The sequence below is a fragment of the Capricornis sumatraensis genome, chromosome 13 (assembly GCF_032405125.1).
Source record: "Capricornis sumatraensis isolate serow.1 chromosome 13, serow.2, whole genome shotgun sequence".
Classification (NCBI taxonomy): domain Eukaryota; kingdom Metazoa; phylum Chordata; class Mammalia; order Artiodactyla; family Bovidae; genus Capricornis; species Capricornis sumatraensis.
The window spans coordinates 74,002,077-74,025,970 of record NC_091081.1 but is presented as its reverse complement, the minus strand read 5'-3'; the positions used below and the strand labels follow the sequence as shown (position 1 = coordinate 74,025,970).

Below are 23,894 nucleotides of genomic sequence, written 5' to 3'. Positions count from 1 at the left end.
AGGGAAGTCCTCCCCCCCACCTTTTTAAAAATGTGTTTATCCAAGAGGAGACATTTCACATCATAATCTTGCCTGAAATCATCTCTGAGAATTTTTTAATATATGTATGAAGGAATATTGTTTCCCCATCTAAAGGCTCACGGTAAATATACTTTTCTCACAATGAAAATAACAACATCATTAAATCATGGTTTTATCTCACTGTCACCCTCTCGAGTTCTTCAGTAGAAGGTGGTTTGCTTGGTTCATTGTGGTAGTTGACTATGAAGTTGACTTTGGTTTGCCTGAAGTAGAAGATGATATATGAGATCAAAAAGCTCAAAACTGTATCCAGGAATTGGTGTTCCATACTGCACACTAATATGGAAAATAATTTAGCATTACTTACATAAAAGGCTAGATTCAATGTAATAGTATTTCAAGAATTTAAAAACAAGCAAAATTAAACACTATGTTAGGGATATATACCCATGTGGTAAAACTAAATCTGTAAGGGAATGGCCAAGAAGGAAAACCGAAGACTCATTTGTGGTGAGAGAAGAAGAAGGATAATGGAATCAGGGAACATTTTACTGGTAGTTCTTAGGCTGGTTGGCACCATGGGGTCTTTTTATTTTCATGCTACTTAATTTAGATATACTTTTTGTAAATGCTTTAAAAAATAGATCAAGTACTTGAAAAAAGAAAAAAAAGAGATAAAACTGGGACTCTAAAGCCAGTAGACTTGGTAAATGTTCACTTTGTGTGAATACTATGCTTGTTACTGTTACTGCCAGGAAGAATGGAGTTTTGAATTTTGAAATCTGTTTAGATCTCTTTCCCAGAGCCCACAGTTAATAATGTAAATTTAGATATTTTAGGGAATCAGCAATGTGGGCTAACTTCATGGTATTTATGATGGAAATTAAATAAAGGAGTTGATTTATATTCTTGTTTATTTATCATTTAGGTGGGAGACCTACCTGATGCAGATATTAAACCTCCAGAAAATGTGCTGTTTGTTTGTAAATTGAATCCAGTGACCACAGATGAAGATCTGGAGATAATATTCTCAAGGTTTGGGCCAATAAGAAGGTAATCTCTAGAATTAGTGAAAGATTTAGAGAAACTAGGTATTGGTGGTTTTCTAATGACATTTTTGAGGAGTCTGTGAACTATAGAGGAAATTTATACTATGAGTATGTTGGATAGTAGGGAAGAAAAACATATGTATGCGTATGTGTAGATATGTGTGTGTGAATGTGTTATAAATTGATTGATTTTCTTACAACACATACATTTCAACTCTAAATGTGAATGAAACAGTTTAAGTGTAGTTCTATAGTATTTTCAAAAACCTTCTTTAATATTTTAAATGTTTATCTCATTTAAATTCTCCCTAGAATTTCCAGCAACTTATTCCAAAATTAATTTTAATCTAAGTTTTCTAAAATTTTCCTTTTGGTTAATTTTGCCTGTGTTATTAATGTAAAAGTTTTGAAGCTAGTATTTCTTTGAGAAAGGGAAGTATTTTATAATTGATTAAAAGTATTATGTTTAGAATTTCCTTTTATTTCATGTTTTTTCTTCTGTGAAGCCATTCTTTATTATTCCTATTGAAAGAAAAATTTTTTTCTAAAAGACTACTTGACTTTATTCTTCCACTCACTGATAGTATATCATCTTTATAAAAAATTCTTATGCTGTTACATCTTATTTTTAAATTTGACATTATATACTGATTTCCTGCTAAGGAAGATGAGAACTAACCTCTGTTTCTATCCTACCCTGTTCATTCTCCCTGCCTGCTACTTTGGTTATGTCATAACTTTCGTTAAGTCTTTGTTCAATATTTACATTTTAATGTGTACTTATATATTGCAACAGCTGAACCATGTGCTATAATGTGATTGCTTTTCCTTTCACAATTTTTTTTTCCTCTCACAATGTTTTATATCCCTGTTTCATATCATGTTTTTAAAACGAGGCTTAAGATATATGAGCAAAAAGGGTTAAACCAATTGCGTTAAATTCCACCTTACTGGCTGTTTCACTTGGTTATTAAGACAGATTGGTTCTATGTACTAGCTGTACTTATGGGATTAAATTTGAGCCTTGTTTATATTAAAATTAAACCCAAATCATAAGTTTACTAATGAGCATGCATATATATATGAATGTGTGTGCATTATTCTGTAGTGGCATTAGATAGTCTATAATTCATTTGTATTTGACTAAAAGTAAATTATGATTTAAAAGAATTTTTAGCAGTAATTTCCCTTTGCTAAAGAAAAATTAAATATTTTTATCTTGTTCTCCAGTGTTTTAGGAATTCAGGATTATAGGCCTGTATAGGGCATTCATAGTAGAATCTAGAAAACTTGGTTACTAGACAGGTCAATTATTTTAGAAAATAATTATTATTTAAGATATTTGAAAGAATATAATTCTGTGAATTTAACTTTGCCTTTTAATAATTGGCTTATTTTGGTTTTTACTTTTGAGAAGTAAGAGTGAATGCTCTCTCTTTCTTTCTTTTTCCACACTTAATTTCAAGTTGTGAAGTTATCCGAGATTGGAAGACTGGAGAATCCCTTTGTTATGCTTTTATTGAATTTGAAAAAGTAAGTCATAGCACAGCTATCTTAAATTTGTATTTTTTGTTGTTGTTGTTCTATGATGTTAAAAAGTGCAAAAATGTAGAGAACTTTTTCTAGTCTGTAAGATTAGGAAATTAGTTTGCCTTTTCTTTAGCACCTAAGAAAAATAACTTTAATTATATTTGAATAGAGAATAAGTTTAATATCTGTTAATGTTAGTATATGTACTTTTACTTACTTTGGGTTCAAGATCAACCTGTGTGAATGTATCTAAAACTCTTTTAAAGTTTTAGGTAAAGTCCTTCACATTCTATAAATAAGCTTTCAGTGCTGTTTAGGTAGGTATAATAATTGAGTAGTAGAAAGAAAACTAGTTTGAGTGTTACTATGATCTAGATACTAATTTGAACTCTGTCACTGACCAACTATTCTTTGATATTTGGCAGTTTATTTAGAATTCTTTTTTCTAGGCATTATTTTCCTTATAAGTAAAATTTGAGGTTTGAATTAGATAGTACTTTCTAGATCTATAATAGGAACGATAGCTTTTATTACTCAAGTAATTTTCTTTAAGCAAGTTTTATGCTCACATTTAGGTCTCATAACTCTGAGATAGGTACTATCCTCCTTTTCTAAATAAGTAAACTGGTACACACAGTGGTAGCATGACTTTTTTAAAATCGTGCACCTAGTTAATGTCATAGCCTTCTGTACTGCTGTTTTATTTTCAAAGAAATAGTTAATAACTCAGTTAACACTCTTTGTTACAAGTATTAACTACCCATATTTGTAAAATTGTTCAGATTGAAAGCATTGTACTTATATGTTTAGTGTAATTGTTAAAAAATCATCAAATTTAAATGTGACTTATACAGTGGCTAGAAATATTTGTATTCTAGTTCTTCTCTGTACTTTTCTTCATCTGATAAATAAATGCCAAAGCTGTTACTTACTCTTACTCTGTTACTTACTCTTTGAACTTAGATATGTCTGGTGCTGTTCCTACTACTTTGGGCCATTATGCTAGGCTATGTTATTTCTTTTTGTAACTTTGGACTGATGTATGTCCAATAGTAGCTCATCCTGAATTATAATTGTTCCAAAGTATTTGTCACATGCCTTCTGTATTTCAGGCAGTAGATACTGCAATAGGCCCTAGGGGTTCAAAATGTATACGGGAGGGTTGAGGAACATAGACACGTAAAAAATTATACCTAGACACTGTGTCAAGTGTACCAGAAATAATATTTACAAGGTACATTGCTGTCAGAAGAAAGGAGATCTCTCTACCTTTAGTTTGCTAGTTTGTTATGAATGTTTTTTTCTCATAGGGTTGTTATCAGAGTTAATTGAGGTAATAGATGCAAAGCATTTGGTGCATAAGTATTCAAATTTTAGTTTTAGTAACAAGGAACTTTTTGTATTTTCAGTGTTTATTCTAGCCGCAAAAATCTTTTCCATAAAGATTTATGCTTAAGTTTTTATAATTACTCTCAGGAAGAAGATTGTGAGAAAGCATTCTTCAAAATGGACAATGTGCTTATAGATGACAGAAGAATACATGTGGACTTTAGCCAGTCTGTTGCTAAGGTTAAATGGAAAGGAAAAGGTTTGTTGTTCATCTTCATTTGTTTCTGTTCTGCTTTGCATTCTTGTGTGTGTGTTTATCTCCTTTGACAGTGCTGTTAATTAGAAATGGTCAGAGATGTAACTCCTCCTGTTTGATTTTATGTACCTGCTTTCTAGTGTCTAAGGTGGCTAGGGTGGGTGTGGGGATGTGTGTGGGTGTTTTTATTTTAAACTAATGAGGAATATATTTTCTACACTGTATTATAAATTACTTATAATTACCCATTGCAGACATGACATGTTTCCAAAGTAATTATTCTGACATCAGTGGCTTGGTTCTTCTAGATGCAAAACTTTCTTTTGGCCACACCATGCAGTGTGCAGGATCTTAGTTCCCTGACCAGGGATCAATCCTGTGCCATCTGCAGTGGAAGCAGAGTCTTAGTCACTGTACTGCCAGGGAAGTCCATGATGCAAAGGCTTAATTCTTCCTTCTAAAGTTTGTTTGTTTTAGTTGTTATATGTGTATAGCTCAGATGGTAAAGAATCTGCCTGCAGGATATAAAATCAACATACAGAAATCCCTTGCATTCCTATACACTAATAATGAGAAAATAGAAAGAGAAATTAAGGAAACAATTCCATTCATCATTGCAATGAAAAGAATAAAATACTTAGGAATGTATCTACCTAAAGAAACTAAAGACCTATATATAGAAAACTATAAAACACTGGTGAAAGAAATCAAAGAGGACACAAATAGATGGAGAAATATACCATGTTCATGGATCAGAAAAATCAATGTAGTGAAAATGAGTATACTACCCAAAGCAATCTATAGATTCAATGCAATCCCTATCAAACTACCAACAGTATTTTTCACAGAGCTAGAACAAATAATTTCACAATTTGTATGGAAATACAAAAATCCTCGAATAGCCAAAGCAATCTTGAGAAAGAAGAATGGAACTGGAGGAATCAACCTGCCTGACTTCAGGCTCTACTAAGCCATGGTCATCAAGATAGTATGCTACTGGCACAAAGACAGAAATAAAGATGAATGGAACAAAATAGAAAGCCCAGAGATGAATCCACACACATATGGACACCTTATCTTCGACCAAGGAGGCAAGAATATACAATGGAGAAAAGACAATCTCTTTAACAAGTGGTGCTGGGAAAACTGGTCAATCACTTGTAAAAGAATGAAACTAGAACACTTTCTAACACCATACACAAAAATAAACTCAAAATGGATTAAAGATCTAAACATAAGACCAGAAACTATAAAACTCTTAGAGGAGAACATAGGCAAAACACTCTCTGACATAAATCACAGCAGGATCCTCTATGACCCATCTCCCAGAATATTGGAAATAAAAGCAAAAATAAACAAATGGGACCTAACTAAAATTAAAAGCTTCTGCACAACAAAGGAAACTATAAGCAAGGTGAAAAGACAGGCTTCAGAATGGGAGAAAATAATAGCAAATGAAGCAACTGACAAAGAACTAATCTCAAAAATATATAAGCAACTCCTGCAGCTCAATTCCAGAAAAATAAACGACCCAATCAAAAAATGGGCCAAAAAACTAAACAGACATTTCTCCAAAGAAGACATACAGATGGCTAACAAACATGAAAAGATGCTCAACATCACTCATTGTCAGAGAAATGTAAATCAAAACCACAATGAGGTACCATTTCACACCAGTCAGAATGGCTGCGATCCAAAAGTCTACAAGCAATAAATGCTGGAGAGGGTGTGGAGAAAAGGCAACCCTCTTACACTGTTGGTGGGAATGAAAACTAGTACAGCCACTATGGAGAACAGTATGGAGATTCCTTAAAAAACTGGAAATAGAACTGCCATATGACCCAGCAGTCCCACTGCTGGGCATACACACCGAGCAAACCAGAATTGAAAGAGACACGTGTACCCCAATGTTCATCACAGCACTGTTTATAATAGCCAAGACATGGAAGCAACCTAAATGTCCATCAGCAGAAGAATGGATAAGAAAGCTGTGGTACATATACACAATGGAGTATTACTTAGCCATTAAAAAGAACACATTTGAATCAGTTCTAACGAGGTGTATGAAGCTGGAGCCTATTATACAGAGTGAAGTAAGCCAGAAAGAAAAACACCAATACAGTATACTAACATATATATGTAATTTAGAAAGATGGTAACAATAATCCTGTATGCGAGAGAGCAAAAGAGACACAGATGTATAGAACAGTCTTTTGGACTCTGTGAGAGAGGGAGAGGGTGGGATGATTTGGGAGAATGGCATTGAAACATGTACAATATCATATGTGAAACGAATTGCCAGTCCAGGTTCAATGCATGAGACAGGATGCTTGGGGCTGGTGCACTGGGATGACCCAGAGGGATGAGATGGGGAGGGAGGTGGGAGGGGGGTTCAGGATGGGGAACACATGTACACCCGTGGCAAATTCATGTTGATGTATGGTGAAACCGATACAATATTGTAAAGTAATTAGCCTCCAATTAAATAAATTTATATTAAAAAAAAAATCTGCCTGCAATGCAGGAGACCTGGGTTTGGTCCCTGGGTCAGGAAGATCCCCTGGAGAAGGAAATGGCAATCCATTCCAGTATTCGTGCCTGTAGAATCCCATGGACAGAGGAGCCTCGTGGGCTACCGTCCATGGTGTCACAGAGAGTTGGACACAACTAAGTGACTAACACTCACACACGGTACAAAATTGAAAAGATCAGTGAAAAGGAGATAGAACAAAGTCTCTTCCACTCCTGCCTTCATCCACCCAATTTCCCTTACCAGAGGTAACCACAGCCACCTGTTTCTTTTGTAACCTTCCACATATATTCTTTGAATATATCTAATTATACATATATATATATATATACATGTGAAAAAAAAGAAAGCACAACTGTTAGTCACTCAGTTGTGTCTGACTCTTTGCTACCCTGTGAACCATAGCCTGCCAGGCTCCTCTGTCCATGGAATTCTCCAGGCGGGAATACTGGATGGGTAGCCATTCTTGCCTGGAGAATCCTAGGGACAGAGGAGCCTGTGGGCTGCCGTCTATGGGGTCGCACAGTCGGACACGACTGATGCGACTTAGCAGCAGCAGCAGCAGCCATTCCCTTCTGCAGGGGATCTTCCCGACCCAGGGACTGAATCTGGGTCTCCTGCATTGCAGGCAGATTCTTTACCGTCTGAGCCACTTATTTGATGTTTAGGATTTCATTTCATGTTTTCCCATATATATAACATATATTATATATGTGTGTATATGTGTGTATATGTATATATAATTTTCTCCTTTAAAAAACACACACATATTTATGTTTTCTCCTTTAGAAAAGGAAAGCAAATGGCTGCAGGATATACATAGTGTTTCTATACCTTGCATTTTTCATTTAACAGTATATCTAAGATATAGTTTGTATCAGTATATAAAGTAACAGTTTATTCTTTTCAGTGGCTGTGTCGTGTTTGATTGAATTATGTATCATAATTTATTGAACCAGTCCTGTTAAAGCACAGTCAAGTTTCTAATCTTATTCTTCTGTGTACTATGTGCTCTTCCTATACGTATTGACATTCCCCACAAATGCATATATATATCATACAAATTCCTCCTAGTAGTAGCATACAAAACTTAGGTAGAATCTGTGTATACTGAAATAATATGGGTTTTTGATCACTGATGCAGTGTTTTTAAAAGATTACACTTTGTCAGTTATTCACTATGTAATGCTAAATTTTACTAGGAATTCTAGGATTATTTTCTTTTTCTATATAACACTCCATTTCTCATGGTTCTTATGAATGTTTTCTCCCCCCACACACATGTGATAATTGCAGCTTTGTGGTCAAAAGAATCAAATAAGTTCATTCAGGAAATATAGACAAACACTGACCTAATGCATTATGGTTCTGGTCCCTTAGTACTGCCAAGTACCTCTTCTGTGGAGCGCTTTTCCTAGAAAGCTAATTTAATTTTGTCATTTGGGATACATATGAAACAAATATAATTATTCATTACAGAGAGGGAACTTGAAACAGAATCTTGTGAAGTGATTTACCCACGGTCAGGTTTACCCAGATTTAAACCAGCCCTGAATCTAAATAGTTTTTTTTTTCTCTCTCTCAATTTTCTTTTCTTCCTAACCCATCTACCCGCTTTAGAAATAATACTGCCTTCCTTAGTAGTTTCAGTGTAGTTTATTTACAGTAAAGTGTCATAGGAGACATGCTTCAGTTTCTTGTGTGCTATCATAAACATGTAATTTGTTGTTAATCTCAGTTCATGTTGAGATAATTTTATGTATTATGTTTTCACAATTAAAAAAATGAGTGGTATCCTATGCCCTGGGCTTCCCATGTGGCTTAGTGGTAAAGAATATGCCTACCATTGCAGGAGCTGCAGGAGACTTGGGTTTGATCCCTGCGTCGGGAAGATCCCCTGGAGGAGGAAATGGCAACCCACTCCAGTATTCTTGTCTGGAGAATCCCATGGACAGAGGAGCCTGGCAGGGTACAGTCCATGGGGTCACAAAGAGTTGGATATGACTGAGCAACTGAGCACACATCCTCTGTACCATTCACGGTGCTAAATACTTTTCCTTGTGTGGTGATTCCAACAGCTCTGTGAAATGTTGATATTATTTTCAGTACCTAAATGAAGAGCGTTTCAGAGAATTGAAGTTTCTTACTTACGACTTCTCACTAGAGTCAGAATTTGAATCCAGAACTTCTAACTGTAATCTGTTGCTCCTTCTATACTTCATCCATAGTGAGACTTCTAATGGCAAGCACATGGCAGACACCTTTTCAGGGTGAAACCATGCCTATTTGTTACAACTACCAGTGTTTTAACTCTTTATGGTTGTTTGTTACACATTTATCTGAAACATTGTCTGCTGGCTATTTCTGTTTCCAGAGCCTCTGAAATTGCCAAATAGATTAATCTTGTCTTTGATGCTTACCCCCCTTTTTACTGTTTTTCTCTTTTGTTTAAATACCTCATGACAGTCAAGGTGTATATAGGTTTCTCAATCAAAACACCTGCATACCTCAAGTCGGCTTTATTTGCACATGCAATCTTGGACCCTTCTGTAGCAGGCCTTCCCCTCTGGAAACATTTCCTCACAGTGGTTGAGGGGATGGGTCAGGCAGGTTAGTCAGCAGGTCTAGGACATAGACAGGAGCTGGATCCTCATCTGATAGAGACTAAGTTTGAGAGTTGAGAGGCTACATGGAATGCTCTCTCCTTTCATGCCGTGCTACGGTAGGCCAGTTAACAGTCTTCTTTTTCTGAAGGAATTGTTGATTTCATTTTTGGTCCTTGAAAACAGTAACGGTGCTCTTAAAAATTTCAAGGCAGAGACAGTTTATCTTTGGTGCTCTCTTCAATCCTTCCCTCTCACGTCTCTTTAGTGAAAATCTACATTTCCTGCTATCCTCTATTTGCTTGGTGCTCTGTTGAGATTTTGAGCAGTGTCTCTTGACAAATCAGAGATCTTTAAACTCTCACTTCTAAACGTATAAGCCTCTTGGATCTCAAGTACAAGTCCTAAGCCCTCAATTTCCTGTGGGCCTAATATTCTCAGACTTAATGGCTCTACTTAAACCCTGCATTATTTTCCAGTGGTTGTATTCTTTGTATAATTTGGGATTTGAAAATTTGGTGTTGTAATATTCATATATATCATTAGGGGGCAGCATATCACTACCTAACTAAATGGATTTCTGATTTCTGTTAAAATAATGGTGAAGAATGAATTACCATGATTCTTTTGTTTTCTTCTCAGCCTTTTATATACTCTGATATATGTGCTTCGTTGCTCAGTTGTGTCCGACTCTCTGTGACCCCATGGACTGTAGCCCACCAGGCTCCTCTGTCCATGGGATTCTCTAGGCAAGAATACTGGAGTGGGAAGCCATTCCTTTCTCCAGAGGATATTCCCAACCCAGGGGTCGAACCCTGGGTCTCCTGCATTGCAGGCGGATACTTTACCATCTGACTACCAGGGAAGCCCCCCCCCCCACTCCCCCGCTGCCCCCACCTCGATATATATGCCACTTATAAATTAGTTCTTATGTATTATACCTCTTACAGTTGTTACTCTTGATTAATCAGGTGATTTTTCTAAGCTCTTTTTTCTTTTTTAAATAGGTGGGAAATACACCAAGAGTGATTTCAAGGAGTATGAAAAAGAACAGGATAAACCATCTAATTTGGTTCTGAAAGATAAAGTAAAGCCCAAACAGGAGTATCCTTCACAAGAACTAGTTGGTCCATATGTGTTGACCTTCTACTCTGGAGAGTACAATGTGATATTTTATGAAAAGACTATAGAAAACAAGGTACCTGAATCCAGATGCTCTGTGACGAAATCAGTTTATCTCTTTTCACCATTTTATATATGTATACTTTGTTTTTTCAATATATTCTTTGTGGTGGGGAAAAAGTTAGGGTTGAGAAATTTTAAGCCTAATTCTTTTACCTCCCTATACTTAGGTTAAGGTTAATACTTATTTTCAGAAGATCTGCAGGTAAGAGTTGTATTTTATATATATAATCTTAATGTTTCAAATTCCTCACAGTCAGAAATTTCTTTATGATAGCTAAGCTAAACCTTTGTGGTGGTGGTGTTTAGTCACTAAGTCATGTCCGCCTCTCTGTGACCCCGTGGACTCCAGTGTGCCAGGCTGCCCTGTCCCTCTTTCTGCAGGATACACTCTCGGTCTAGCAGCACATGTTTATTGCACTCCTGCTGTGTGCAACAGTTGACTTCTATAGGATTAAAAGAAATCCAGAGACTTGACCCTTTATAGATTTGTCCAAGTTTTAGGTTGAGAAAAGTAAGAAGCAATGAAACATACTTTTCATATGATGTCATTTTAATTTGTTCATTGATACTCCCCTTATAAACCTATCACTCCACACCGTGGTTCTTTCTTTTGCAGTTCTTTCTGGTGAATGGTTTCATTGTTTCCTAGTTTCTATTGGTGTTTTAGGGATACTCTTTCCCCATACTGTGTAAACATTTTTTTCTCCAGGAATTCATCAAGGAAAGATGAATATCAGATTGACCTGTTGTGTATTTATTTTTTATCGTATTGGCTGTCTGCAGTGCCGGCCAGAGTCGGACACTACTGAAGCGACTTAGCAGCAGCAGCAGCAGTACACAAAGCGTTGTAAGGTGTTAGAGCTGGATAATGCCTGGAGTGTACTGACATAATCAGCACAAAGGAAGCTTTCACGTGTAGACAAACCAGACAGTAAACTAAGAGTGGTCTGAAAAGATGAACATTTGAGGGCGTGTGATTGAAATCTTAGACTCATAAAAGGTATGGATAGATACACTTGAGGTTTATTCACCAAATCTTCGAAATTAAATTGAGGCAAATCACTAGAAACTGCAGATGAAAGAGGGGTGTGTGTAGGACAAATGAAAAGAAGGTCACCGTGGAGTGTAAAGTAGAAGGAGCATCTTCTGCCCATGGGTGTTCAGGCTGAAAAGCAAGGCTACCTAGTCTAAGAGTGTTTTACATTCAAGGTGATTGCGAAGAGTCAAGAAAGAAACTAGGCATGCTTAAGAATCAGTACCCAGCCCAGTGCTGTCTAACGAGACTTCCTGCAGTGATGGAGACATGCTGTATCTCCCCTCTCGAGTGCGGCTGCTAACCACATGTGGCTAGCGAGCGTCTGAAGTGGAATGAGGAACAGGATTTTATAGCTTGTTTGATTTTCATTCATCTAAATCTAAGCCACTGCCCATAGCTAGTATCAAACAGTGTTGCTTTAACCCTTTGATGTTGATACAGAAGACAGGCATGTCCTGGTGCAAACCACGTGTTCAGAGAAAGAATATTGAACAAGAAAAAGGAATTCATGAACTTGGCCTAGTGGAATGATCTTTATGTTCTTGGTAATTGATAGGTTTCATTTTAGCAAGACATTTACTGTCTCAGGTACAGTAATAGAGGGACAAAACATATGTTTTCATATATATTTTCACATATATTACTTTATTATTATGGTGAACAAGGGGGATTCTGAAGATTATCTAAGTACTGATAGTCAGAAAGACATGGGATGTACTTTATAGATCATGAGAGAGAAATTGCTATAAAACTATTAATAAGATTCAAAAATAGAAGTAGAAGAGGGAAGTTTAACTTTGCTAGACTAGACCTTGGGAAGTAGTTGGAGAAAAGAGATCAGGGGGATCACAAAATAGGATTTTGGAGAGATCTGACATCTTCTAAAAGTCTTGATGGTGGTAATGAGTAGAAGATAGTGGATGAGCTAGGAAAGAAGAGATATACTGAGTGTCTTAATATTACAAGTAATTAGCCAATACTTATTTGGTTGTTACATGCCCAGAGAAGTTTAGCTATGAAACATGCCCCCTGCCCATGGGGACCTTGTGTTGTATTTTGGAGTTGGGGGGAAGAACAGACATTAAATAATCACCATTAATTAATTATGTCTAGAATGTTGCAAAGAAGTGCATCTGTGGGATAGTTCAGTTAGTTCAGTTCAATTGCTCAGTCTTGTCTGACTCTTTGCGACCCCATGAACCGCAGCACGCCAGGCCTCCCTATCCATCACCATCTCCTGGAGTCCACCCAAACTCCAGTCCATTGAGTCAGTGATGCCATCCAACGATCTCATCCTCTGTCATCCCTTTCTCCTCCTGGCCTCAATCTTTCCCAGCATCAGGGTCTTTTCCAGTGGGTCAGCTCTTCACATCAGGTGGCCAAGTATTGAAGTTTCAGCTTCAACATCAGTCCTTCCAATGAACACCCAGGACTGATCTCCCTTAGGATGGACTGGTTGGATCTCCTTGCAGTCCAAGGGACTCTCAAGAGTCTTCTCCAGCACCACAGTTCAAAAGCATCAATCCTTTGGCGCTCAGCTTTCTTTATAGTCCAACTCTCACATCCATACATGACTACTGGAAAAACCATAGCCTTGACTAGATGGACCTTTGTTGACAAAGTAATGTCTCTGCTTTTTAATATTCTGTCTAGGTTGGTCATAGCTTTCCTTCCAAGGAGTAAGCGTCTTTTAACTTCATGGCTGCAGTCACCATCTGCAGTGATTTTGGAGCCCCCCAAAATAAAGTCAACCAGTCCATCCTAAAGGAGATCAGTCCTGGGCGTTCACTGGAAAGACTGATGTTGAAGCTGAAACTCCAGTACTTTGGCCACTTGATACGAAGAGCTGACTCATTGGAAAAGACCCTGATGCTGGGAAAAATTGAGGGCAGGAGAAGAAGGGAACGACAGAGGATGACATGGTTGGATAGCATCACCAACTCAATGGACATGGGTTTGGGTGGACTCTGGGAGTTGGTGATGGACAAGGAGGCCTGGCATACTGCGGTTCATGGGGTCGCAAAGAGTTGGACATGACAGAGTGACTGAACTGAACTGAACTGAAAAATAAAGTCAGCCACTGTTTCCTCATCTATTTGTCATGAAGTGATGGGACCAGATGCCATGATCTTAGTTTTCTAAATGTTGAGCTTTAAGCCAACTTTTTCACGCTCCTCTTTCATCAAGAGGCTCTTTAGTTCTTGTTCACGTTCTGCCATATGGGTGGTGTCATTTGCATATCTGAGGCTATTTATATTTCTCCCAGCAATCTTGATTCCAGCTTGTGCTTCTTCTAGCCTGGCGTTTCTCATGGGATATGGGACTTATAATAGAGGTGAGGGGTCAGAGGATCCTCAAATGATACTGTAAGTAGTGACATTAAAGCTACAATGAATATGGGTAGATGAGGGCTGAGGAGGGGTACTGTTTTCTTTAACTCTGGTCCATTATTTAAGGAATACAGTTTATATCTTAGCCCAGGACAGTCCAAGTATAACCATACACATACACGCAGAATTGAAAGACAAGTTTATAAAATACTATTTTTTATTAGATTCCATGTACTCTGTTTTCTGGTATATGTTATTTTAAAATGCTGGCTTTCAGTGACCCACTAAATGGATTTTATACCCTGTTGAGTAGCAATTAGAAATACTCAGGAGCTCTGATGCACTTTGAACAGAGCAGCATGTGTAGAGCAAACACTGAGGTGAAATCATCGGCAAGGGCTATTGGATTTGTATCTGGAAAAGGAGACTATCTGGAAGGTACCATGGAAACACTTATGTGGACTAAAGGGAGAAAGAAGTTGGAGATGGTGGGGGTAATGATAGGACGGTACAGGCTGGTTAGCTGTTGCCAGCTGCCTTCTGAGAAGCCAGAGGGTGCAGTGTTTCCTACTGCACAGGACATCCCTGCGGGGGCATAGAGCCGTGGCCTGGTGAAGAGAGACGCGAAACTCCAGGCCTGAGGGAAGTGTGTTTGCTGTTACTCTAGTCCCACACGCCACTAAAATAGTTCTGTGTTTTGGGCTTCCCCCTAATCTTTTTTTTGAAAACCACTATTCTAGTCTTGCTGGTTGTAGGGTTTAAGATTATTGTTAGAGAAGTCCTAATAGTTGAACATTTTTTCTCATTCTCAGATATTATACTTTATTAAACACTCATTTCTAAATTAAAGTGTACATTATTATAATTTTTATAATATATTTATGTGAAATTTAAAAAGATTCACTCATAGTTCTACCATTTAGGCAAATGATACATTTTATTTTTCCTTGTTCCTTTCAAATCTTGATCTTTTATGAAGTTTTATAAAGTTATATACAAGTTTTGCTTCAAGCTATTTTAACTTATAGTTTTTATAGACACCATGCCAGGTTATTTAACAGCATTCATTTGTCATTGTTAATAACTTCCTTTATAATTCCATGTTGCAGTACTGTGATGTATATCTTTATTACTAGGCTTCTTATTCTCAGTTTCTGTTATTTAAGATAAATCCTATTATGTATGCAGTCGGCCCTCTGCATCTGCAGGTTCTGCATCCGTGGATCTCCAACTGCAGATGGAAAATATTCAGCAAAAATATACCAGAAAGTCCCCAAAAGCAAAACTTCCATTTTCTGTGGAGGCAGCTAGGTATTTATGTAGCATTTACATTGTATTTACATCTATTTACATCAGATTTACATTGCGGTAGGTTTTATAAGTAATCTAGAGATGATTTGAAGTGTAAGGGAGCATGTGTGTAGGTTATAGGCAGACACTATGCTGTTTTATATAAGGGACGTGAACATCTGTGGCGTTTGGTCTCCTTAGGAGGTCCTGGAACCAACCCCTGTGGATAGTGAGGGACAGCTGTGCCGTTATTCACTTAACTTAGTGTCACTTCAGTTTTTTATGAATTCTTATTTGAATTTCAACATGATAACTGTTGATATGCCTTGCTAAATTTTCTCCTAGAGGACTGAAATTACACTTAAAAGAAGAATCACATGAGTGTATTTTCATCTTACATAGCTTCTCTGGCATTGGGGTTTATAATGTCTTAATATTTTCAAGTTAAATATGTGCCTCATTTTCTAAGTTTAAATGTTTTCATTATTGACAAATAGGTTTCCTTGTTTTTTTAATGCTACTTATATTTTTCATTTATGAAATCAATTTTTTCCCCTGTATTTTTTGCCCACTTACCCATTATAAACTGTTTATTTGAAACAAGAGTTCTTTCCATTTTTCCTGCCTGTATAATGAAGTAAAATATGAATTAGTTTTGTTTTAGAAATATATTCTATGCTCTGAGATGCTTTTTGCTTTAAAAAGTTGTCTGTAGCCTCATGGCCTCCTTTGTTGACCAGATTCTCATGTTTTGATGTATTATCTGTGTCGGTTCTCACACTTGTCCTTAACTAGCTGCTCCAGTGCCAAATACGAACTTGTACTAGATGAGCAGGCAGAAGACTCAAAGGCAAGTCACTCACACACAAGTAAAAAACACAAGAAGAAGACCCGCCACTGCTCTGAAGAAAAAGAAGATGAGGACTACATGCCAATCAAAAATACCAATCAGGTACGTACTGTTATTCAGACTCAGCTGTAGAGAAAGACGTTTCATCCATCTGTCAATTACATCTTAATGATGTAATTTAGGAATAAAGGTATGCTTCTGAACAGAAATGGATGCGTTCTTAAGATGTAGAATGGTTTTACTCGGGTAATGAAACTTTAATTTTCAAGAATATATATAACAGATTATAAAAGATTATTTTCAGAATAACTTAACATGTCATATAGTTCCACATTGTGAGGCAGGAGTGATTTTCATCCCTATGAACACTTACTCATTCCCATCAAAAACAAGTGTGGTTATTGTAAAAAAAAAAAAATCCTTCTAATTTATCATGTTAATTTATTACCAGGTGTTATGTACAGCACTTATAGCTCTTGAGGTTTTAGAACCTGAAAAAAACATTTATGCCCTCCCAGAAGGAAATGGCAACCCACTCCAGTATTCTTGCCTGGAAAATCCCATGGACGGAGGAACTTGGTAGGCTATGGCCCATGGGGTCGCAAAGAGTCGGACACGACTGAGCGACTTCACTTTCACTTTCATATGGTGTATATGAAATAAAAGCCACATTAAATAAATAGTTAGCTTGATCATCCCCAAAGCTTTCCTAAACAGTAAATTTTCCAAGACAATGATAATAAAAATTCCCCAAAGAAAGTAAATTATAAAGAAAAGAAATCATTTCCAACCTGCAGTTTGGCTCTGAGTTAATAGAAAAGCAGATTACATTACAGCCCCTTGCTCTGGTTTTTACCACTCAAGGACCTTTAAACTGGGCCTGGTAGATGCAGAGGCATTCAGTTGGCGGGGAGGTTGGGGGGTCTCACGGCAGTGGGCATGTCAAGCAGAGACACAGAGATGGAAAGATGCAGTGTGACTGGCAGAGTAAAGGATTTGTCTGTCAGAAGAGCCAGGTTTGGGTTCTTTACCAGCTGAGCCACAAGGGAAGCCCAGATTCCTACATTGCTGATCATTAATGTGACCTCATCATGTGATTTAACTTTCTTGAGCCATGGTTTCCTCCTCTGTGAAACTGAGATAATATTTGTCTCCCAGGCATGTTGTTAAGAATAAGTGGAAACAAAAAGTGTGTGTGCAAACATTTTCTACATTGGGTGTAACTATTATTTTTACAGTCAATATTTTTTAAATCACTTGGAATCATTTCTCTCTGTGGTAAGGCCATTAACTGGATTCACATTTCAGCTGTTTCCTTTTGATGTTTACAGATCGCTTAAAATATTTTCTATTGTAGTTTGAAAAATTGTGTGGTTCCAAAGTGAAGTCTACAAAGTGGCACACATATGGTACCTAGCTACTATCCCTGTCCTCTCCCCCTTTTCTTTTTTCCCCAAAAGTAACCATTTTATGTGTTTTATGCTTTTTGCTTTGTTTTAAAAAATGACAGCAAATATGTGTTTTTTATGTATTAGCACCCTGTTCTCTACACAGCGTATCCTCCTACTCTTTGCTGTCATCCAGCAAGGATCTGATCTCTCTTCTTTCAGTTGCCCTTTTGCTATTTAAAGATTCCCATCATTCATGCCTTGCTCTCTGCTTTTAAGTTACACCCTTGTCAGTCCCTCCAGTAATCCTCACATGAATCAGTGATAGTAACGTCTCTTGCGTCCTTGTAATGCGGGGTGGATGCTATTGTCTCTATTCACAAGAAAGTAAAAGATAAAAAGGTTAAGCTACTTGCCAGTGGTCTTAATGCAGCTAGTGAGTGGTGTAAATCTGGACCTGGACCCCTACTGCTGCTCCGTTTACCTGGAATGTATTCCTGTCAAAATTCTTTCCTAAATCTCCTTCCCTCAAATAGATTCCTGCCAGCAGTGTTCTTTCCTAAATCCAATTGTGAATTCTAATGTAGCTTGTCCCGTCGTAAAATATTCCATTGTCATCCAATAGGAACATCTCCCTATTAATTTTTATACTCATTAATTTAGCCACCGATCACCTCAACATCTTTTTTAATGGTAGCTATATCACATTTCTATGAATATTTAGCATGTTTTCCACTAAAACTCTATAATCATGCCACAGCTCCTCATCTTACACTTGTACATGGAATCCGTGATGAATTTAGGCCTGAAATACACATTGATGTGTTTGAGATAATCAGCAGTCTTAAAAAAATCCGAAGATGGGCTGCATTTCAAGTCTGTGGTTCCCATGTTTGCACCCCTGCCTTTCTGTGAATCTTTCTTTATCTTGGTGTTTGATTACTTAAGACTTTACAGTAACAGCAGCAAATGTCCTTCCCTTTTGGCAATAATATTCCAACTTTATCTCTCCCCTCAAAGTGTATTAAAGCAGTTGTTTTTGGTTTTATACTTTGATTTAATAATATAGCTGCACTGATTTTCTTTTCCTTCTAATAAAATAGCATCTATATTTAAGATTTCAGTGGGCCCAATTTTTTTCTGTTATTCTGCTTTTTATCCTTTCAAGTTTAATCTCAAAAGTATTACATAATCATTAAAGGAAATTTTCAGTGCTAGGTAATTTTCAGGTACAGCTCAAATTTTCCTATTTCTTGTTCTTTTTGCTTGGTGAGCTTAGTTTCCTAAGAATGCTCTATTTCTTCAAGTGCTTTGTTTTTTATTGACTGACAGCCTTACTGTTCAGTTTGAAATGTTTATAATTTTTCCACCTCGTGTCTTAAATCCAGAGATGGTTATTGTGTTCTTGATGTTTGAGTTTTACTGGGGTTACAGGAAATGAGTACTCAGCCGTGGTTGCCTGGCTGAGAAACATCAGATTAGCTTGCCTGTCCTCCTCTGTGGCTTTCATAGGTTTTCAGTATTCTTACAATCAGGAACTCTGTTTTTGTCATTTTAATCATTTAATATTATTTTAGTGATTTAGATCTGACTAAATCTCCAGTTTACTGCCAGAGACCTCAACAAAGGTTGATTTTTTAATTTTTTGACTACTCTATATGAAGTCATTGGCTCAGTTAATTGCGTTAAACTGGCCATTTTATGGTATTCTTTCTTCTTTTTTAGCTGCATGCTTGTTTAATCATGTCTTATTTCTTAAATCTATAAAATGAGTAGAATTTCTAAAAATCCATACTGCAAATAACTTAGAGCTCATCTCAGTTGTTTCCCTTACCTTAGATATGAAGATCCTGACCCCACAAGCCCATGGACTTACAGTTTAGTAGGAGGACTGAAACTTTAACATTTTTTAAAAATTCAGTCAGATATGGTATTTTTTTTTCATTACTGCCCCCTTTTCAGTTTTATATGTAAAGTTACTGATCAGTTAAATAACTTTCCCCAACGTATGTGCATCTCTAGAGTCTCAGTTTCCTTATATTTAGAATGAAGATAACATTGTACTCCATGAGCACCAAGCTTCACCTAAACTTTTTCCTTCATGCATACAGCGCTCAGTCTTCCTTGCTTTCAGTTTTCACATACACTTCTTGCATTAGCCTTCTTGCAGCCAACCCAAGCCCTAACTCACTCATCCTTTGAAGCTCATCTCAAGTCCTTTTTAGCTTCTCTGTGAACCTTCACTGATAAATCTAACCTCAGGAGGATTTATTTGACACCTTTCCTAAATGGCAAAGACCAGTTGAACCTAGAACTGCCTGACTTCAAAGCTTGTGTAGCTTTGAAAATTAAGCCAAGTAGGAGAGGCTTTAAGATTTCAGTCCATTTCAGATTTTCAGCTTCCTCAATTTTTTTCAAAGAATAAAGTACTGATTAATCTTTCTTATTTTAAACACTCCAACCATTTAAGTGCCTCTTGTTATAATACTGTGCTGAAGACTTTATAGGATTATCCATCAATTAAAACAGTCTCTCCATTTAAGTTTATTGCCTCAACCAGCACTTGCTGTACAGTCAGAATAGTACACACATATTCACATTTTGTGTGTGTTACAGGAAGAACAAAAAAAGTCTTTTTCCTGGGGATGTCACGTTTTGCTCAAAAATAATTGGTAAACGTTTAAGCTGAAACACCTACTCACTTTCTACCTCTGGGACTCATACAGAATGATAGGAACTATTAGCATTGTGGGAAATCATGCACCAGTTTATAGGAGGTCTTCCACAAATGCTTTGGCATGTAACAGTCTTGTTAGGTCTGTTTTCCCATACTGCAGTCCCTGTAATAAGCATAATGTATAGTATCTAGACATTATATGGAAGAATTGTGAATCATTTCCTTAAAATCCAGTCCATAAGCATGGTATTCATCACTTGGATTTTAAACCTTGACATTTGCATCTACTGTAATAATGTCTAAGGTAATAGAGCTGGGCACCTGGGAGTGCAGTCCTCAGAACTTCCCCTTTCTTTTGGGAAATCTTTTAAGAAAGTTGAATTTTATCAATTATTCTTGGAAGAGCATTGGCTCTGATATCTTTAGATTTCAGCCACTTACTGAGAGACTCGTTTAGATCGAGGATAAGACATGAGCAGAGACAGAGTTGTTGTGCTGTAACTAGCCCTTTTCTGTATGGAAAAGTTACTTCCGCTACTTGAGGGGCTTCTCTGGTGGCTCAGGTGGTAAAGACAGTAAAGAATGCACCTGCAATCCTGGAGACCTGGGTTCAGACCCTGGGTCAGGAAGATCTGCTGGAGAAGGGGATGGCCACCCACTCCAGCATTCTTGCCTGGAGAATTCCGTGGACTACTGCTATTTAGTTATTGAGAATAGAAGTAAATGTACCCACTTTGTCATATTTGGGGCAATGAATTCTTTTTTAAAGAACTGTGTCAATAATGATTTTAATAAAATATTTATCATCTATGTTAATAATGATTTTAATAAACATTTAGTCTAAACAGGAAACTTTATTTAAAGATTTAGAGAGGAGCTGTTATAAAAAAAAAATACTTTAAAAACAATTGCTCAGTCCCAAGTATTCAGAATCTATTTTGTGTCCTCTTTAGACTGATTGACCTGTCTGAAATCTCTTTTGGATATGTTATTTAAATGATGTCTTCTTTATAGCATTCTTAATGGGGATTTTAGTAGTTTCATTGTAGATGAGTGATGGAACCACATTTTGGGGGAGTGGGGAAGGGGGGAGTGGAACGATGGCTGTGCATAACCAAAATTCTTGGTATTGCAATTTTGCCCAAAGACTTATTTCAACTGGGTTGTTTCAGTTCCTTGTTTTTAGATGTGATCTTTCAGTTCAGCTGAAATAGTAGATACAAAGCAGTGAGATCAATGAGAAAATGGTTAAGTCTTTTTCTGAATTATTTTTGCTTTTTTGATTTACAAGATTCTTGGCAAGAGTGGTAGTGTTCAAATTTGACCTGTTAAAACTGCTTGCTAATGGGGGACATGTCTTAAGTTTTGTGAATTGATAGTACCTACAAAATGATTATTTTACCGTTTCACTTATACCTCTCTCTCTATTTCTTTGATAGGATATCTACAGGGAAATGGGCTTTGGTCACTATGAAGAAGAAGAAAGTTGTTGGGAGAAGCAAAAGAGTGAAAAGAGGGACCGACCTCAGAACCGAAGTCGTAGCCGATCTCGAGAAAGGGATGGCCACTATAGTAACAGTCACAAATCCAAATACCAGGCAGATCCCTATGAAAGAGAAAGGAGTAAAAAGAGAGACCGAAGCAGGAGTCCCAGGAAATCCAAAGATAAAGAAAAATCCAAGTACAGATGAAAGTCGAAGAATCAGACATGAGTGCTAACGTATTTGCTCTTGTATAACTTGGAGTACCAGATGTTCAGATTTTGTGTCAGAGCAGTTAAAGACTCTGCTGGTTATTTTTTTTCATAGTAGGATTATGGCCCTCTTAGATTAATATTGATGGTGTAGGGCGCTGAAAGACAATAAAGAGCATTTTCTTTGTATACTTTTTTACACTAATTTTATTGTTATACATAAATTAGTAGTTTTCATTTTTAAAGTCTTTCATATTTTCAGTCTTTATCTTTAATGAAGTATTTCATACCTGTAAAAATACACAATCATGTATATATAAGGTATAAAGAATAATAAATGTCCATATACCAATCAGCCAACTTAGGAAATAAATATTGCTGGCATTTTAAAAGTGCCCTCTCCTCAAATAATTATTATTTTGAATGTTGTGTTTGTCGTTCTCTTGCTTATTACAGTTTTACAACATATTGTAAGTATCCCTAAATGAAGTACTAAATTTTGTATTTTTTTTGAATTTTATATAAATCATATAATGTGTGTTTACTTTTGTGACTGGCTTTTTTCAACTTAGTGTCTTCTAAAAGTCATTCATTTTTATTGCTATAAGTCCGTAATTTATCCATTCTTCTGTTGATGGATGTTTGGAGTTCTGGTGGGTTTTGTTTTTGTTTTGTTTTTTTTTGCTGTTGTACACAGTGCTGCTATAAACATTCTTTATCTAGGAGTAATTTGCTTGGTCATGTGATATGGATGTTTTCATATTTATAAGATAATGCCAAATTATATTCTGCAGTGTCTGTACCAGTTCATACCCCGATGCACTATTTGAATTACCTTTGTTTCACATGATAATATTTCATATCATATCACATCTAGTACTTGCTAATTTCAGACTTTTTACTTTTGCCAATCCAGTGGCTGTTACGTGGTATATTATTGTAGTTTCCAGCAAGGACACTACTATTATTCTTAGATTTCTATATAAGAAATAAGATTTCTATATTCTTATTCTTCTATATAAAACGTTTTTTTAATTCTTTTTCTCTGGTTGCTTTAAAGGTTTCTCTTGATCACTGCTGTTAAGCACTTTGATTATGATGTGCTTGATACAGTTTTTGTTTCTTGGTTTTCCCCTTCATGTTTCTTCTGCTGGGACTGTTTATCTGTAGGTTTATGGTTTTCACCAAATTTGGAATTTGGGGGGCTTTTTCATTAATTTTTTTTTGTCTCTGTCCTTCATTTCTTTCCCTCTGGGACTGTGAATTGTGTGTTAGGCCACTTGCAACTGTCTCGCAGCAAGCACTCTTGTGCTCTGTTTTGCTTTTTGTCTTTTTTTTCCTCTGTCTTCCAGATTGGTTTCAGTCGCTATGTCCCCAAGTTCATTAGCCTTTTCACCTGAAGTATCTAATTTCTTATTAATCCCATCCAGTGTATTTTTCACCTCACACAGTATATTTTTAATCTTCAGAAGTTCCATTTGGGTCTTTCTTATATCTTCTGTGTCTCTCCTTCCAGACTCCTGCTTTCCTCTATTTTTGTTTGTTTTCTGTTTTGGACATCTGACATGTATTTGTAATTACTTGTTTGACCATTCTATCATCTACCATTTCTTGAAAGTTTCTACGGATTTTTTTCCCTGTCATTATTAGGTTGTAATTTCCTTCTTTGCATGCCTGATAATTTTTGGATTTTACATTGTTGGGTGCTGGAGCTTATTCCTTTAAATATGTTGAGTTTTGTTCTGGGAGATAGTTACTCAGAAGCAGTTTGATCCTTTCATGGCTTGCTTTTACACTTAATGATCTAGGATCAGAACAACCTTTAATCTAGAGCTAGTTTGGCTCACTACTGAGGTAATAACCCTTCTGAATAATCCTCCTTCTGCCTGGTTTGTAATGAGTTTTCTCCACTCTGGCTGTGGAGAATGAGAACTATTCTGAGCCCTGTATGAGCTTGAATTTTACCACTTATTCCTTTCTGGTGGTTCTTCCCCACCTTTGGGTAGTTTTCTCAAGTGTATACACTGTTTAGCTGAAGCCTCAGGGGAACTCTCTGCAGATCTGGAATTCTCCCTCTGTAGCTCCCTCTCTCCAGTACTCAGTGTATGTATGAGTCGCTCAGTCGTG

General features: G+C 36.7%; 1 protein-coding gene across 1 annotated transcript in view; it reads left to right on the top strand.

Annotated features, from left to right (window-relative positions):
* The window catches only part of PPIL4 (peptidylprolyl isomerase like 4), a 34,780-nt gene extending 12,631 nt beyond the window's left edge, over positions 1 to 22,149 (top strand). The window contains exons 8-13 of the mRNA XM_068985299.1: positions 950 to 1,074; positions 2,537 to 2,603; positions 4,077 to 4,188; positions 10,326 to 10,422; positions 15,964 to 16,111; positions 21,514 to 22,149. Coding sequence (XP_068841400.1) covers positions 950 to 1,074; positions 2,537 to 2,603; positions 4,077 to 4,188; positions 10,326 to 10,422; positions 15,964 to 16,111; positions 21,514 to 21,765 — 801 coding nt within the window. The 3' untranslated portion in view covers positions 21,766 to 22,149. The remainder of the gene's footprint in view (positions 1 to 949; positions 1,075 to 2,536; positions 2,604 to 4,076; positions 4,189 to 10,325; positions 10,423 to 15,963; positions 16,112 to 21,513) is intronic.
* Positions 22,150 to 23,894: the final 1,745 nt, after the last annotated feature.